Genomic DNA, 17641 nt, shown 5'->3' with positions numbered 1-17641 from the left:
CTCTCGATAGAGACTGGGGGTGCTAGGGCTTGACTTATGGGCCTGTCTCCAGGTGCCCAAAGATTGATCCCTGAGTGTGCCAGGGAGAGTGCTGGTCCTGTTGTCTTTGGGGTGTTCTAGCAGGTTTTGTATACCTCTCAGTTTACCTCTGACCTGCTGTCTTCACCTCTTCCCAACAATGTATAATGAGTCAGATCCCCCAGCTTACTCTCAGTGGTGGTGGGTGGCACTTGTGGGCATGAATCAGCCACACCCTGTTTGCTTTAGTTGGAAGGTGCTATAATGAGCTGTATTGTTGTTCTCCCTGTCATTGGTTGATGTTTGCATAATAGAACCAGCTGCCAGGATGTTTTCATGTGTCCATGGTAGACTGTGGTCCCCCAGATGGAGTACTTAAGTACCCCAAGTTTTAGGAGGAACCCTATGGTGCCCGGGAGAGTTATTAATCTACACCACCACTGAGATGGGGGAGGAGCAAGGCAGTTTGTGGCTAGGCTGTAGGAGCCTGAAAGGCTTTGCAAAGCCTCAACAGGGCTCAGAAGTTTCTTCTCCCAGTTGCATATTCTTTAAAGCCATGAGAATGGAGGGGAGTATAAACAGAGAATAGAAGTGCTGTAAGGACCATGCCTTAGGATTTAGCATCTTTAGAGATGAAGAAAATGAAAAACAAAAAAATGGGCACTCTGTTCCTATACTATGTGATGTTCCTAGGTGTGTTGATGCCATGTAATTAGTCCTCCGCTAATGAACACTCAGGTTCTTTTCATTTATCACTGTAGTAAAACTGCAGTGACTCTCGTTTCTGTATCATTGAGCCCCTTTGCAGTCATTTCTTTGGGCTATGTTTCTGGAAATAGTATTACTGGATCAGAGTAAATGTGCAGTTTAAATTCTGGTTTCTCATCACTGTACCCATTTATATCCTCATGAAATATGGCTTCTCATTCTCTCCACATTCTTGGCCAACACTAGAAATTAAGTTTTCAAAATGTAATGCATTCTTTTTCATTGTTTAAAATCTGTTTTTTTCTTTTTTCAAAAACTAACATGGACTTGGATTTTTTTTTTTTTTTTTTTTGAGACAGAGTCTCGCTCTGTTGCCCAGGCTAGAGTGAGTGCCGTGGCGTCAGCCTAGCTCACAGCAACCTCAAACTCCTGGGCTTAAGCGATCCTACTGCCTCAGCCTCCCGAGTAGCTGGGACTACAGGCATGCGCCACCGTGCCCGGCTAATTTTTTCTGTATATATTTTTAGTTGTCCATATAATTTCTTTCTATTTTTAGTAGAGATGGGGCCTCGCTCTTGCTCAGGCTGGTCTCGGACTCCTGAGCTCAAATAATCCACCCGCCTCGGCCTCCCAGAGTGCTAGGATTACAGGCGTGAGCCACCGCACCCGGCCAGCCACTCTGTTTTTGTGGCACCTGAAAGAAAAGAGCATTTGGATTGTGAGGAAATAACTGCCTGGAAGAGCAGGCTCCCCACACTCGCAAACCCAAGTAAAAGAAATCTCAGGAAAATGGCAGTTTTAGGAATAGCCCAACTCCATTTACTGATAATAAAAGGATTGATACGAAGATAACTAAAATGAAAACATAGGAAAAGAGCAACAAAATAAAGTAATTTGTTCACTAAGAACACTGACCATAAAAATGTTGACAGGGGACAGATGAAATTTATAACAAAATATTCCCCCATGAGTTTAAATATCTTAATGAAATAACCACCTTTATGAAGGAAAACACAGAAATGAAATGCAGAAACTCCCAAAGTAAATGGTAAAACATAAAGAGATGACACGAGTTGAAAGAACTTAGTAAAGAGCTGGAAGACACCACAGGATGAAGGCAAAATTAAATCTACATAAAACGGCATAGGTCATAGAGGATAGAAATGAAAAAGTGAACAAAATAAAAAGAGAAACAAAGATGAAAAACCATACAGGACATGCTGTTGTAAAAGTGAGATGAAACGTGTCATATCATAACATGTAAATGGATTTGTCATGGGTTGAATTGTGTTCCCCCCACGTTTGTATGTTGAACTCTTAACCCCCAGTACCTCAGAATGGGACCTTATTTGGAATTGGGGGCCACTGCAGATATAATTAGTTAAGATGAGGTCATACTGGAGTAGGGTGGGCCCCCAATTCAATATGATTGGCATTCTTATAAAAAGGGACAGTTAGGACACAGACACATAAATGCTATGTGAGCATGAAGGCAGAGGTTGGGGTGGTGTGAGGGAACGCCAAAGATTGCCAGCACACCACCAGAAGCTGGGAGAGGTATGGAATAGTTTCTTCTTCACCGCCCTCAGAATCAGCCCTGTTGACCCCTTGATCTCAGACTGCTAGCTTCCAGAACTGTGAGACAATACACTTCTGTTGTTTGAGCCACACTGTTTATGATACTTTGTTCTGGCAGCCCTAGCAAACTAATACAGGCCTTAATTCACCTGTTGAAATAAACCTTTTTCCAGATTGAATTACAAAGCAAAACCTAACTCTTCATTGTATAGAGAGGCATGCCTAAAACAAAGTAATTCAGGAAAGTTGAAATGAAATACAGGCAGTCTCTGGGTTACAGACAACAGCATTCCATACTTTCAAACGGGCCCCCAAGTCCCCCATAAGGATAACTTATAATTAAACAATTAAATTAATGATTCGGGAACTAGGCCACGCGTGTAAACAAACCCGCGTGGGGTAAGTGGTTTGTCGGCGCGGCTTTACACTAGCTCATACTTAGAGAAGCCGCTGATAGAAACACAAGAACACTAAGAATCAGAAGATCCAGAGCCAAGAAAAAAGTTTAAACAAAAGAAGTAGCTGAAGCCTTTGGTCTCACTGAAGCAGGATTTGAGCTTGAGGGCCAAGATCGTAACACTGAGCGGTTTACAGAGGTTTACCATGCAGGTAGTGAGAATGTCAACTGCTGCAAGGCTATTTATGAGGAGAAAAAGAAAAAGGCTGTGCACACAACCCTAGACGGCTGTTTCAAGAAACCGACTTCAGTGGTGAGCTCCCTCCTCCAGCACCAGGGTCGGACCCTGACCCTCAGCACCTGCTCCGTCCTCTCCGGCACCGTCCCCGCCGTCACCTTCCCACAGCCGTCAGCTGCCTTCCTGCCTCAAAAATGCCCTGTAGGCAAGACGCTGATGCAACATTAAGTGTGTTAACCTTTAATGTTTTTTTGAAAATTCTCCTATCTCTGTTCTAAACTTTTTGTATGAGTTTGTTTTTATGTTCTGTTTGTTTGCATTAAAAGAAAGAGCGCAATAGTAACTTAGTACAGTACAGGAGAATTTTTATTACAGTATTATACTGTATTACTATTACCACGTGTGAGCCATTATACTGTTGTTTTAATTATTATTATTACCATATATGTGCTGTTCATCAGGAATCCAATTACATACAAATCCAACCTACAGATGTTCTCAGGAGCATGTCTCATCTGTAACCCACGGACTGCCTGTGTGAAGTAGTGGTGGCGTGGCATGCTGAACCTGACTTGTACTGACTCACAAGAGTAGACTGTTAAATTATCAGGAATTCTATGAGCCAGTCGTTAAATATAGCCATTTAAAAAAATTATATTACTGTCTATAAACTCATATATAAATTGTATTAAAACAAAGTAAATACTTAAAGTCATTTCCTAATTATTCTAATATATTTTATTATTATTATTATCGTGGAAATAATGTATAATGATGTGCTACTTCTCCCTTCCCAACTCCATACTTAGCAATGTAGCATTAGCAGCTTGAAAGTGGTCTTGGCCAGAGCATTTATTCCACAGAAATTGTCATTAGTGCTTCATTAACTGTTTTACTGATCATCTAAGCAGAGGTTGGAAAACTTTTTCAGTAGAGGTCCAGGTAGTAAATTATTTTCAGTTTTGTGGGTCTCTGTCATGGGTATTCGACTCTGCTGTTCTAGCAGGAAAGAGCCCTAGGCAACATGTACACAAGCAGGTGTGGCTATGTTCCAAAAAAACTTTATTTGCAAAACACATGTTAGACTGGGATATAGTTTTTCAACCCCTGGTCTAGATTTAAGAAAGTGATAAAGAAAATGTTAATCATACAGATTAAACTTAAAAGTATTGTCTTGTCTGTAGCTGTTAAATTGTGAAGAAGCCAAAAATTTAAGGTGCTATTCTCACATATTCAAAAGCCATCATCTGACCCAGGGAAGAAGTCTCACATGTCGGTGTGAATTTTCCAGTTTTCCTTCTTTTATTGATTTTTAGCTCCATTCCACTGTAGCTGGAGAAGATACTTTGTGTGACTTCAGTCTTTCTAAATTTATTGAAATTTGAATTTTGACTAAACATACGATCTACCCTAGAGAATGATCCATGTGCACTTGAGAAGAATGTACATTTTGCTGTTATTGGGTGGAGTGTTTCTATACATGTCTGTTAGGTCTAGTTGGTTTAGTGTTCAAATCCTCTCTTTGCTAACTTGTCTGGATGTGTTATCCATATTGAAACTGGGATATTGAAGTCTCTTACTATTCTTGTAGGACTATCTATTTGTCCCTTTAATTCTGTCAGTGTTTGCTTCATATATTCTGGAGCTCTGTTCCTTGAAATGTAAAGGTTTATAATTTCTATATCTTTTTTTTCTTTATTGTGGTGAGAACACTTAATGTGAGATTTACCCTCTTAAAAAGAAATTTCAGTGTACATTTCAGTAGTGTTGATTATAGGTACAACGTTGTCTAGCAAATCTAGCACTTCTTCATCTTGCTGAAGTGAAACTTTATACACTTTGATTAATAACTCTCCATTTCTCTGTCCTTGTTACCTTTTGATGAATCTTTTTTTTTTTTTTTTTTTTTTTGAGACAGAGTCTCACTCTGTTGCCCGGGCTAGAATGCCGTGGCATCAGCCTAGCTCACAGCAACCTCAAACTCCTGGGCTCAAGTGATCCTCCTGCCTAAGCTTCCCGAGTAGCTGGGACTACAGGCATACGCCACCATGCCCTGCTAATTTTTCTATATATATATTTAGCTGTCCATATAATTTCTGTCTATTTTTAGTAGAGACGGGGTCTTGCTCTTGCTCAGGCTGGTCTCGAACTCCTGAGCTTGAACAATCCGCCCGCTTTGGCCTCCCAAAGTGCTAGGATTACAGGTGTGAGCCACCGCGCCCAGCCTTGATGAATCTTTTATCAATATATAATGTCTTTTGTCTTGTAACAGTTTTTGATTTAAAGTCTGTTTCACCTGATGTAGATATAGACCCTTCCCCTGACTTTCTTTTGGTTACTGTTTGCATGAATATCTTTTTCCATCCTTTCATTTTTGTGTTATTGAAGCTAATTTTGTATCATTGAAGCTAATTTTGTATCAATTTAAACTAGATTGAAATAAATTTAGGATGTTAATTGTAATCCCATGGTAACCAATAAAAAAATACCACTCAAAAAAGATAATGTCATCTGAGGACTTAAATTACTTAAACAAATATTTTTCCAAAAGATATATTAAGCAAAGACAAATTGAAATCCTAATTATCAGAAAAGGTAGAACTCAGCTTAAAAACAAAGCACAGATGGCACTTTATAATGCTGAAGAATCTAATTTACAACAAAGATTTAACAATTAAGAATATCTGTGTAGCCCAATAATCTAGCATCAGGATTCATAAAACAGAATTTACGAGAAGTACAAGGAGTGTTTAAAAGGACAGATTCAGAGCAAAACAGGTTTAATTCAGTTTCAGGCCACATCACTTCAAATAGACAACAAATAAATAAGGATATAATAAATCTAAATAATATTAAGGTAGACTTAATATTATTAAATTCAGTGCATTAATTACACCTTCTCTGGTGCCCAGGGAACATATATACGGGTAATTTGTTTTTATGCACAAGGAAAATCTAAACAAATCCCAGAAAATAATTTCTGATCTCAATATAGTCAAACTAGAAATAGTAATGAAAGCAGAAAACGGAAAGCCCTATTTACCCATTGTTAAATGCTCTGAAACAACAGTCAAAAAGAAAGTATGAATGAAAGTCGCAATATATCTAAAACATGCTGTAATGAAAGCATTATATATCAGTATCAATGGGCTGCAACTAAAGCAATATTCAGAAGAAAATTCATAGCCTTAAATATTTTTATGTCAATTAAAAAATATTGAAAATTAATTTTCAGGCTAAAAAGAACAAAAAATAAAGGAATAAATGGAAGTAATAAGTATAAAAGCAAAAATTAATGATCTAGAAAACAGATTAGCACAAAGGCAATCAAGATAAACAGTACAAAACTACAAGTAAGGCTGAGTGCAGCAGCTCATGCCTGTAATCCCAGCACTTTGGGAGGTGTAGGCAGGAGAATTGCTTGAACCCAGTAGTTGGAGATCAGCCTGAGCAACGTGGTGAGACCCCATCTCTACAAAAATAATTTTTAAATTATCCAGGTATGGTGGCGTGCACCTGTAGTCCCAGCTGCTTGGGAGGCTGAGTTCAGAGGATCACTTGAGCCTAGTAGTTTGAGGCTATGATCATGCCATTGTACTCAGCCTGGGTGACAGAGCGAGGCCTTGTCCCTTAAAAAAATTAAAATAAAATAAATAAATTATAAAATGGCAGGAAAATTTTAGGTTGGATATCATTGTTCCTTAGAAATATTAAGGTGTTACTCTGTTGTCTTCTACATTTTGTTGTTACTCTTGAAAAGCCTGATATCATTTTGAATCCTGATTTCTAAAGTGTTTCTTTCTTTCTGAAAGCTTTAATGATCTTTGTTCCCAACGGTCAGAAATTTCACAGTAAAATTTGGGTTTGTCTTTTTTTTAATGTGCTGGATACTCAGTGGGCTTTTTGATCTAAAAACTCCTGGTCAGTACAGGGAAGTCTTAATATAGTATTTTTTTATAATTTGTTCCATACTGCTCAATTTCCATCTCATCCTTTTTTTGTGGGGGGACTCCAATTTGTCAGATAAACTTTTGGAATGACTTTTAATTTTTTAATCTTTTCTCTCCCATCTACCATTTCTTTGTCCCATATTTTTTTCTTTTTACGTGATATCTTCAATTTTATCTTCAAGTCTTCTCTTTTTAACTTAATATGAAAATCTGTAAATGTAAGGGGAATTAGAAAAAATAATGCTAATCAAATAGATTTAACTGTTTTAATATTTTGCCTTATTTTATCTTTTTGACACTATTAAATCACAGAATTTCACTTTTTTTTTTTTTTTTTTGAGACAGAGTGTCGCTTTGTTGCCCAGGCTAGAGTGAGTGCCGTGGCGTCAGCCTAGCTCACAGCAGCCTCAAACTCCTGGGCTTAAGCGATCCTACTGCCTCAGCCTCCCGAGTAGCTGGAACTACAGGCATGCGCCACCATGCCCGGCTAATTTTTTCTATATATATTTTTTTAGTTGTCCAGATAATTTCTTTCTATTTTTAGTAGAGACGGGGTCTCACTCAGGCTGGTCTCAAACTCCTGACCTCGAGCGATCCATCCACCTTGGCCTCCCAGAGGGCTAGGATTACAGGCGTGAGCCACCGCGCCCGGCCTAGAATTTCACTTTTAAATATCCATCTACATTTTGGCAATTTAATTATGATGTGTCTATGTGTGGATTTCTTTTAGTACCCTACGTGGAGTTCATAAATTTTTGGGCATGTGGGTTAATGTTTTTCATTAAATTGGTGGCATTTGCAGCCATTATTTCTTCTAATATTCTTTCTACCCATTTCTCTCTATTCTTTCCTCCTGGAATTCCACTTATGTGAATATTGGTATGCTTAAGGGTATCCTACCTGTCTCTGAGGCTCTGTTTATTTTTCCTCACAGTTTTGTTTCTGTTTCTGAGACAGAATCCTCTCCATTGACACATCTTCAGGGTCACTGATTCTTTGTTATGCCTGCTCGAATATACAGCCGAGCCCTTCTGGTGTTCCCCCTCCCCCCCTTTTTAGCATTTATACTTTCGAACTACAGATTTTCTGTTTGGACCTTTTTATAATTTCTGTCTTTTAATTGATATTCTCAATTTGCTGAGAGTAACGGGTGGAGAACCAACAGCCTTGGGGCTACATGTGGATTTCTGGATCCTTGAGTGCAGCCTTTTGACTGAATCCAAACTTTACAGAATAAATCCTTTTATTAAAATGGGTGTAGCAGAGAAAGGTGAAGTTTTTCTTGCCTCTTTTGGTGCTTAAAAAAGACCAATCTTGAAATCAGAAGGCTGCAGGTTCCCCACCCATTCCCTGCCCTCCCCAGGTTTTGTTCTTGCTGCTACTTGTTGTATTGTTAGTTGAGTGAATTTTATGAACTAATTCTGTCCAATCTGCATCTTTGTCTCATATGGCCATTGAATTCTCTTTTGTGTTAACTTAATGGTCAATTCCCTGTAATATTCTGAAATTTAAAAAATTAATTAAAAATAAATAAGTACATACATACATACATAAATATTTAGGCCAGGCATGGTGGCTCACTTCTGTAATCCTAGCACTCTGGGAGGCCAAGGTGGGAAGATCGCTTGAGGTTAGGAGTTTGAGGTTGCTGTGAGCTAGATTGATGCCATGGCACTCTAGCCCAGGCAACAGAGCAAGACTCTGTCTCCAAAAAATAACTAAATATATATTTAAATAAGAAATGAAAGGAAAAAGAAAGAAAGATAGAGTGCCTGTCTCCTGGTCTCTGAGAGGGTAGGAACCTAACTTCAGTGAGGGACAGTTAGCAAACACAGATGGCCTAAAGCACATTGAATAACCTTCCCCTTAATATACTCCAGTACTTTTTTATTAACACACCCCATGTTTAAAAATCATTCCACCTTTTGTTTCAGTGGAATTAAATTCATCTCACTCCCCAATTACAACAGCCCTGAATAAAGTTTTCCTTGCTTTAAAAAAAAAAAAACAAACTAATGAATCAACAGAGATTTCCTCAAATGCCTAGAGCCAGTAAAAATCTCCTTGCATTTGCCAAGGGGCTCTGTATGTGTCTTGGGGTACCCCTTCAATGCTCTCTTCCTTCAGATTGGAGGAGGGAAATAAAAAAATAATAAATAGAAGAAAGAAAAATTAAAAGAAAAAAAATGCTCTGGCAGGCAGTTCACAACTCTGCCTTATCCTTCATTTTCTACTTATGTAGAGCCTCAAGGTCAGCCAAAGGTTAGAGCTTAGGGCCTTCTTGGTTCTTGCCCGGCCACGTACACAACCCTGGGCATGCACACAGTCCTAGTCTATATGTCATTTCCTGGGTTGCCAGAAATGTGCCAGAGCTTTCAAAGCCCCTGTGGATATTTCCTTCCTCTGCCTTTCTTTGAAGCTTTTTGGGAAGCCTGCTGTTTGCCCCAGCCACTACAATATTCTCAATCAACTGTTCGTCAATTACCTCTAATTTTTTTCAGCAAATACACCTTGGGGAAAAAGGTGTTTACACTGGACAGACTCCAAGTCAGGGCAAATAAAGACAGTCTTGCCTGTGGGTTCTTCCAGACTACAACCAGATGAGTCGTGTAATGACAATGTCCTGCAGATGAGGGTTCGAAAGGGCTCCAGCCCCTCTGCTCGCTCAGGCTACTGGTTTTCACTGTGAACGTGGACCGGTGGCTTGAAAGCCTCTGCCAGGCTAGAGGAATAGAAATAGAGCAAATTAAAGCACCATGAGATTTGCTGTTCTTGCCTAGATTCAGCCAGTTTTCTTGAATAATTTTGGCAGAATACTGAAAGCGTTTTTTTTTTTTTAACTTCTGGAGTTCTGAAGAAATTGATTCTGCCTTTTTTGTGTGCGTGCCAGTTTTTTTATTGTCATTGCTGTTACGGAGGAGAGAATTTTCAGAGACTCTTACTCCCACATTTTTCCTGATGTCTCTATTGTTTTGTGTGTTTGTTTTTTGAGACAGAGTCTCTATTGCCCTGGGTACAGTGGCATCACTGTATGTAATATGTATGTAATATGTATGTAATATGGCATCACCATATTATAGCTCACTGCAGCCTCAAACTCCTGGCCTCAAGCAATCCTCTTGCCTCAGCTGGGACTAAGGCTCACACCATCATGCCCGGCTGATTTTTCTGTTTTTAGTAGAAATGGGTTTCACATTCCTGAGTTCAAGCAGTTCTCCCACCTCAGCCTCCCAGAGTGCTAGAATTACAGGCATGAGCCACCATGCCCGGCCTTAATGTCACTGTTTATTTTTTCTTTAATTCCAGAAAAATACTTATCCCACTGACCACTGTTTTTTAAATATTTATTTTGAAATAATTTAAGACTAACAAGAAGTTGCAAAAATAATACAAAGAGGCCAGGTGTGGTGGCTCACACCTGTAATCCTAGCACTCTGGGAGGCCAAGGCGGGTGGATCGTTTTAGCTCAGGAGTTTGAGACCAGCCTGAGCAAGAGCGAGACCCGTCTCTACTAAAAATAGAAAGAAATTAGCTGGACAACTAAAAAAATACATAGAAAAAATTAGCTGGGCGCATGCCTGTAGTCCTAGCTACTCGGGAGACTGAGGCAGAAGGATTGCTTGAGCCCAGGAGTTTGAGGTTGCTGTGAGCTAGGCTGACGCCACAGCACTCTAGCCCGGGCAACAGAGTGAGACTCTGTCTCAAAAAAAAAATAAATAAATAAAATAAAAAGAATTTCCATGTACCCTAACTTTGTTGCCCAGTGATTACATCTTGTATAACTCTAGTACATTTTCAAAATGAAAAAAATTGACATTGGTTCAATACTACTTACTTAACTACAGACCTTATTAGGATGTCACTGGTTTTCATATGTACTTTTTGAGATGGAGGAGGCTGTATAATATTTTGAAATTTTATCACACGTATAGATTTGTTTAGCTATTAGCATAATCAGAATAAAGAACAAGACAAGCCCTCATTTATAAACCACACCCTTCCCCCAGCCCTAACCCTTTTCCACTTAGCTGTTTTCCATCACTATAATTTTGTCATTTTGAGTTTGATATAAACGGAATCATATACATAAAAAACTGCATATGCATGGATATATTTGATATACAGTAATCTAATTATATTGACCTAACTCAACTTAGCACTTTTGAGGTCCACCCAAGTTACAGTGTGTATCAATAATTTGTTCTGTTTTGGTTGGTTAGTATGGATGTGCCAGAATATATCCATGTGTTTATCGATGTTATGCTGGGGTTGTTTCTAGTTTGGGGCTGTTGCAGATACAGTTGCTGTGGACATTTGTATACAGCCTTCTTGGTAGACATACATTTTTATTTTTCTAGGATAAAAATCCCAAGTGCGCAATTGGCAGTCTGAGACTATAGGAGTAAAAACCAAAGTGTTTTTCTATTCTCTCACTCAACAACAGAGAAAATTCTGTGACCTCTGGTCACCAAGAATTCTGTGAGAAATTCTCCCCACCAGTAACCAACCAATCAGTTCTGCATCAGACACCTGCTGAGTGTCCTCTACTCCAACCCTGACACTATCTACTTGGAGATGGCGTCAGATCTCATGGGCTCAGGGTTTGTTCCCACAAGACATCCCCCAACATCCGATGCCAGTCACAAGCCCCAGGTGGTTTTCCCTGTGTTTTTGACTGGATGGCTGTAAATCAGGATTTCCGTGATCCCCAACTTGTCTTGTACTAAAGGACATTGCAGAGGCTACAGATGAATAGATGCCTAGGGCAAGGTATAGAGGAATTGGCGCCGAGCTTCTGTGCCCTGTCTGGGCATGCCACCCTCCAAGAACCTTTATGTGTTCAGCTATCTGGAAGCTCCTGAACCCAGTCATTTCGGGTTTTTATGAAAGTTCATCACGCAGGCATAAATCACCTGTCCCCCACCTTTTTGGCACCAGGGATTGGTTTCATGGAAGAAATTTTTCCACAGACCAGGGTTGGGGGGGTACAGTTTCAAATGATTCAAGTGCATTACATTTATTGTGCAGTCAAACCTCTCTGCTAATGATAATCTGTATTTGCAGCCGCTCCCCAGGGCTAGCATCACTGCCTCAGCTGCACCTCAGATCATCAGGCATTAGATTCGCATGAGGAGCCGCAACCTGGATCCCTCGCACTCACAGTTTACAGTAGGGTTCACGCTCCTGTGAGACTAATGCCACCCCTGATCTGACAGGAGGCGGAGCTCAGGCGGGGATGCCAGCGATGTCAGGAGCGGCTATAAATACACATGAAACTTTGCTCACTTGCCCACTGTTCACCTCCTGCTGTGCAGCCTGGTTCCTAACAGGCCATGGAGTGGTACTGGTCCTTAGCCCTAGGTGTTGGGTACTACACGATTAAATCATTGGCCATTAGTGATTGCCTCAACTTTCAACCCCTCTCCACTCTCAACTACAGTTAAAAACCAACAACAACAACTCCAAAGATAACACATGTACTAAGGCATTCTAGAAGAAGTACATTAATATAATGAAAATTGGTTGTCCTACAATGATGTGACTAAGCGATCTCTTTAAAATGTTTTGTTTTTTCCTTTTTTTTTTTTTTCCTGAGGCAGAGTCTCACTCCATTGCCCTGAATAGAGTACCATGGCGTCGTGATAGCTCACAGCAACCTCAAACCCCTGGGCTCAAGCGATCCTCCTGCCTCAACCCCCAAGTAGCTGGGACTACAGGCACATACCACGATGCCTGGCTAATATTTCTGTTTTAGTAGAGACAGGGTCTTGTTCTTGCTTAGGCTGGTCTCGAACTCCTAAGCTCAAGTGATCCTCCTGCCTCGGCCTCACAGAGTGCTAGGATTACAGGCATGAGCCACTGCGTCCAGGCCTAAAATGTTGTTTTCTAAGTTAATTTTATTACTGTTTATAAAAACTTGATGGGGGTAGGGCATACAGAATGTTTTAAAAACCTGAATTTCCTTTAAAAGTTACCTTAATGTTGAACTTTTAAGATCAAGGAATAGAGTGTCAGTTGTGCTATGTGTTGTACAAAAATAATTTGGGCAAAGATATTCTTCATCTGAGATGTAGCAGGTTAATGCAGTTTTCTCTTATTTGTTGAAGTGGTTCGCTTTTGTGTTGCAGTGCCAAACCCAAGCCCGAAATCCACGTGTCTATGGCCCCTCCGGTCACTATGTCTATGGAGACTGTATCCAGTCAAAGTAACGATCAGCCTACCATTGCTGTCCCTCCAACTGCCCAGCAGCCTCCACCAGCCATTCCAACCATGATTGCAGCAGCCAGTCCCCCGTCACAGCCAGCCGTTGCCCTCTCAACCATTCCTGGAGCAGTCCCTGTCACTCCACCCATCACCACAGTTGCAGCTGCACCACCACCGTCAGCCACTGTGGGTGGCAGTCTCTCCTCTGTCTTGGGTCCTCCTGTACCTGAGATTAAAGTAAAAGAAGAAGTAGAACCAATGGACATCATGAGGCCAGTTTCTGGTAAGTTCCTTCCCAGAACACTCTGCATTGGCAGACACTGCTGCCCTTTTCCTGACTCTGCTCGAGAGTCCTCCTTCCTGACTCCTGTCTGACCTCTGCCAGGAAGCCAGACTCCCTGATGCCCATTTTAGATGTTGCATTTCAGTAATTTTTAATAAATGGACAAAAGCATTAAACTCCTTGTGAAGGATTTTGGTACTTTAAGATGGGAGTCTGCCAACCCCGTCATTTCCTGGCTAATTAATAAACTTCTTTTTCCTTCTCAAAAAAATAAAAATAAACTCCCTGTGAAAACAAAAACCATGTTGCTGTGCTTTGGTAATTAAATTTAATTTCTGGCCAAAATCATGAAAAAGATGACTATCTCCCCATAGATATCCTTCAATATAGCTTCCTTGTCTTCATTAAGAAAATACTACCATGTAAAATGGGTCACAATATGGTGATAGCCAAGTACTATTTATTTGCAGTTTATTCCCTGCGAGTTTTTGTTGCCTTGTTATACAATAAAGATTCATGTTGCTGATAAACTTATATGTGATTAGTAAAATCTTTAAACTGTTCATTACCCCTTTTCCCTCTTGATCCTTTTTTTTTTTTTTTTTCTGAGACAGAGTCTCGCTCTGCCCGGGCCAGAGTGCCATGGCATCAGCCTAGCTCACAGCAGCCTCAAACTCCTGGGCTCAAGCGATCCTCCCACCTCAGCCTCCCGAGTAACTGGGACTACAGGCATGCGCCACCATGCCTGGCTAATTTTTTCTATATATATTTTTAGTTGGCCAGATAATTTCTTTCTATTTTTAGTAGAGATGGGGTCTCGCTCTTGCTCAGGCTGGTCTTGAACTCCTGGCCTCAAGTGATCCTCCCGCCTCGGCCTCCCAGAGTGCTAGGATTACAGGCGTGAGCCACCACGCCCGGCCTTCTCTCTTCATCTTAACTCTAAACTTCCAGTTTGTGAAAGTCAAGTCACTCTGTAGGTTTCTTTTTTTGTTATTTTGTTTGGGTTTTGTTTTTTCTAATAATTTATTATGGAATCTTGTTTTTCCTGATTATACAAGTAACATATTCAGTGTATGAAATTTAGGAAATATAGACAAATCCAAAGTGGAAATCAAGTTATTTTGTGCTCCAGTTACCCACTGGTATTACCTGCCATTTCAGCGTGAAGGCCTGTATTTCCCATGTCGCATGTTCAGTAAGAGGTGTGATTTTGTGCTGTGCTTATAGTTTTTTACACCTGCTATTTATTTATCTATTTATTATGCCAAGACGTAACTTTCCATGGGTATACTTAGTCTTGACACATTTTTTCAAAGATACCATGGATAAATTGAGAAGGAGAAATTGCATGTGCGCAAGTTTGCTGTTCATCTGCTCGCTGTTTGCACAGTTCTCCTCCCTGCTCTGTGCTAGGAAGCTGTCAGTAATCCTGCCTCAGCCTGTGGGCTCTATACCAGGGATTGTTCTGGGCACTGACAGTATAACCTTGTAGAAAACAAGGGCATCGTTTTGTTGATTGGTTCGTTTTGTTTTAAAAATGTGTTGATTGTAATGGTTCCTTTTTTTTTGGAGACAGAGTCTCACTTTGTCGCCTGGGCTAGAGTGCCATGGTGTCAGCCTAGCTCACAGCAACCTCAAACTCCTGGGCTCAAGTGATCCTCCTGCCTCAGCCTCCCAAGTAGCACACCACGACGCCCGGCTAATTTTTTCTATTTTTAGTAGAGACGGGGTCTCACTCTTGCTCAGGCTGGTCTTAAACTCCTGAGCTCAGGCATTCCTCCCATCTTGGCCTCCGAAAGTACTAGGATTACAGGTGTGAGCCACTGCACCCAGCCAAAACAAGTGCACCTTCATCCTCTTAGATCTCACATTCTAGTGAGGGAGACAAACAATAAAAAGATAAATAAGTTATATATATGTTTACGGGATAAGTGCTCTGGAGAAAAATAAAGTGGGGGCAAAATATAAGGGAAAGTTGGGGCTGAGGCCAAAATTGTAAAGAGGGTATTAAGAGAAAGCCTCACTGAATAAGTGCCCTTTGGTTAAGACATTAAAGAGATGAAGTGCTGGCCATGAGTGTATCTAGGATTGGAGTATCCCAGCCCAAGACTTTTGCAGTAAGTGCAAAAGTCGAGATAGGAGTATGCCCAGTGGGCTCAAAATTTAGGAAAGAGCCAGAGGTCACTGGAACTTAGAAGTAAGTGAGGGGAATGGTAGACGACAGGGTCAGAGAAGTAGAGTCGTGGTTGAGCAGGGCCTGAGGGTCATTGTAAGGACTCTGGCTTTGCTGGGGTTGGCAGGGAGCTGTTAGAGGGATTCAGCAGAGTGCCCTGAGCTCACTTAGGATTGAAGCAGAACACTGGCTGCTGGGTAGAGAACAGACTATGGGAGCAAGGATGGAATCAAGGAGACTTGTCTGTCAGCTTTTGCGTTAATTTCAGGAAACACTGGGGGCTCAGCCAGGATAGTAGCAGTGGAAGTGGTACGAGGTGGTAGAATACTGGATATATTTTTTAAGGTAAAGCTAAAAGGATTTCTTTAAAAACAGATGTTGAGTGTAAGTTAAGAGTATCTGGGGCTACTCCAGGGTTTTTGCCCTTAGCCCCTAGAAGCTATGGCATTACCATTGGCTGTGTTAGGGAAGGTTGCAGGAGGACCACATTTTATAGGGAGAGATTAGGAATTCAGTTTTTGACACAGTAAGTTTGAGGTATCTGTTGGACATCTAAATATAGACATTGAGTAGCTGGATCTATCAGACTGGCTTTTGGAATAGAAAATGAAGTTGCAGGTGTAAATTTGGAAGTTGTCAGTGTATATGTAAATTGTGTTTAAAGCCATGAGCCTGGATGAGTGGATGAGATCACGTAGGGAATGAATGCAGATTAAAAACAGAAGCAGCCCCCGAGCTAGCCCTAGGACACTGTGCCATTGTGAGATGGAGGAAGAGGTGGAGTCTAGCAAAGGAGGCTGAACCCAGGTCCAGAGCGGCAGGCGTACAACTTACAGTATGTGCTGTCCTGGAAGGCAGGGACAGAACTGTTTAAGGGAGGAGGGGTGATCAGCTGGATCACATGCTGTTGACAGATCAGGAAGATAAGGACTGAGCAGTGACTTTTGGATTTGGCAACACAGTGGTCATAGAGATCTTGAGAAGAGCAGTTTTCGTGTAATGATGGGGTCAAAGGGTGATTAGGAGGGAGTTCAAGAGAAAGCCAGGAGAGAAATAGAGACACTGTATGTAAACAACACTTTTGAGGAGTTTGTTCTAAAGGGATAGACAAAAGAAGGTAATATCTGAAGGAAAATGATGTCAAGAGGAAGTTTGGGTTTTTTTGTTTGTTTGTTTTTTTGTTTTTTGTTTTTTTGGTTTTTTTTGAGACAGAGTCTCGCTTTGTTGCCCGGGCTAGAGTGAGTGCCGTGGCGTCAGCCTAGCTCACAGCAACCTCAAACTCCTGGGCTTAAGTGATCCTACTGCCTCAGCCTCCCGAGTAGCTGGGACTACAGGCATGAGCCACTGTGCCTGGCTAATTTTTTCTATATAGATTTTTAGTTGGCCATATAATTTCTTTCTATTTTTAGTAGAGACAGGGTCTTGCTCCTGCTCAGGCTGGTCTTGAACTCCTGAGCTCAAAGGATCCGCCCACCTCGGCCTCCCAGAGTGCTAGGATTACAGGCGTGAGCCACTGCGCCTGGCCAGAAGTTTGGTTTTTACTGGTTTTTTGTTTTTTGTTTTTAAGCAGAGTCTCGCTCTGTTGCTGGGGCTAGAGTGCCATGGCGTCAGCCTAGCTAACAGCAACCTCAAACTCCTGGGCTCAAGCGATCCTCCTGCCTCAGCCTCCCGAGTCGCTGGGACTATAGGCATGTACCACCACGCCCGGCTGATTTTTTCTATGTATTTAGTTGTCCAGCTAATTTCTTTCTATTTTTTTAGTAGAGACGGAGTCTCACTCTTGCTTGGGCTGGTCTCAAACTCCTGAGCTCAAATGATCCACCCACCTTGGCCTCCCAGAGTGCTAGGATTACAGGCATGAGCCACTGCCCCTGGCCAAGAGGAAGTTTTTAAGATGAAACAAATAAAGAGTTTTGTCTGTTAATGGGAATGATCCAATAGAGTGGGAAGAATCAACGTGAATTCCTGGAGTGTTGTCTGAGGAGGTGAGAGTAGGTGGGTGTACCTTTGCTGCCAATACAGAGAGAAGGAAACTACAGGGTCACATGCATGTGGGGAGATGGGGTGGTGGGACTTGATGGACATTTTCTTC

General features: G+C 41.1%; 1 protein-coding gene across 12 annotated transcripts in view; it reads left to right on the top strand.

Moving 5' to 3' along the window:
- SAP130 (Sin3A associated protein 130) overlaps window positions 1-17641 on the top strand; it is an 86103-nt gene that overhangs the window by 55841 nt on the left and 12621 nt on the right. For all 12 annotated transcript variants that reach the window (XM_045558854.1, XM_045558858.1, XM_045558863.1 and 9 more), the window contains one exon: window positions 13018-13376. In XM_045558854.1, coding sequence (XP_045414810.1) covers window positions 13018-13376 — 359 coding nt within the window. The remainder of the gene's footprint in view (window positions 1-13017; window positions 13377-17641) is intronic.

The sequence above is a fragment of the Lemur catta genome, chromosome 8 (genome assembly GCF_020740605.2).
Source record: "Lemur catta isolate mLemCat1 chromosome 8, mLemCat1.pri, whole genome shotgun sequence".
In the NCBI taxonomy this organism is placed as follows: domain Eukaryota; kingdom Metazoa; phylum Chordata; class Mammalia; order Primates; family Lemuridae; genus Lemur; species Lemur catta.
This window is presented reverse-complemented; position numbering and strand designations above follow the sequence as displayed.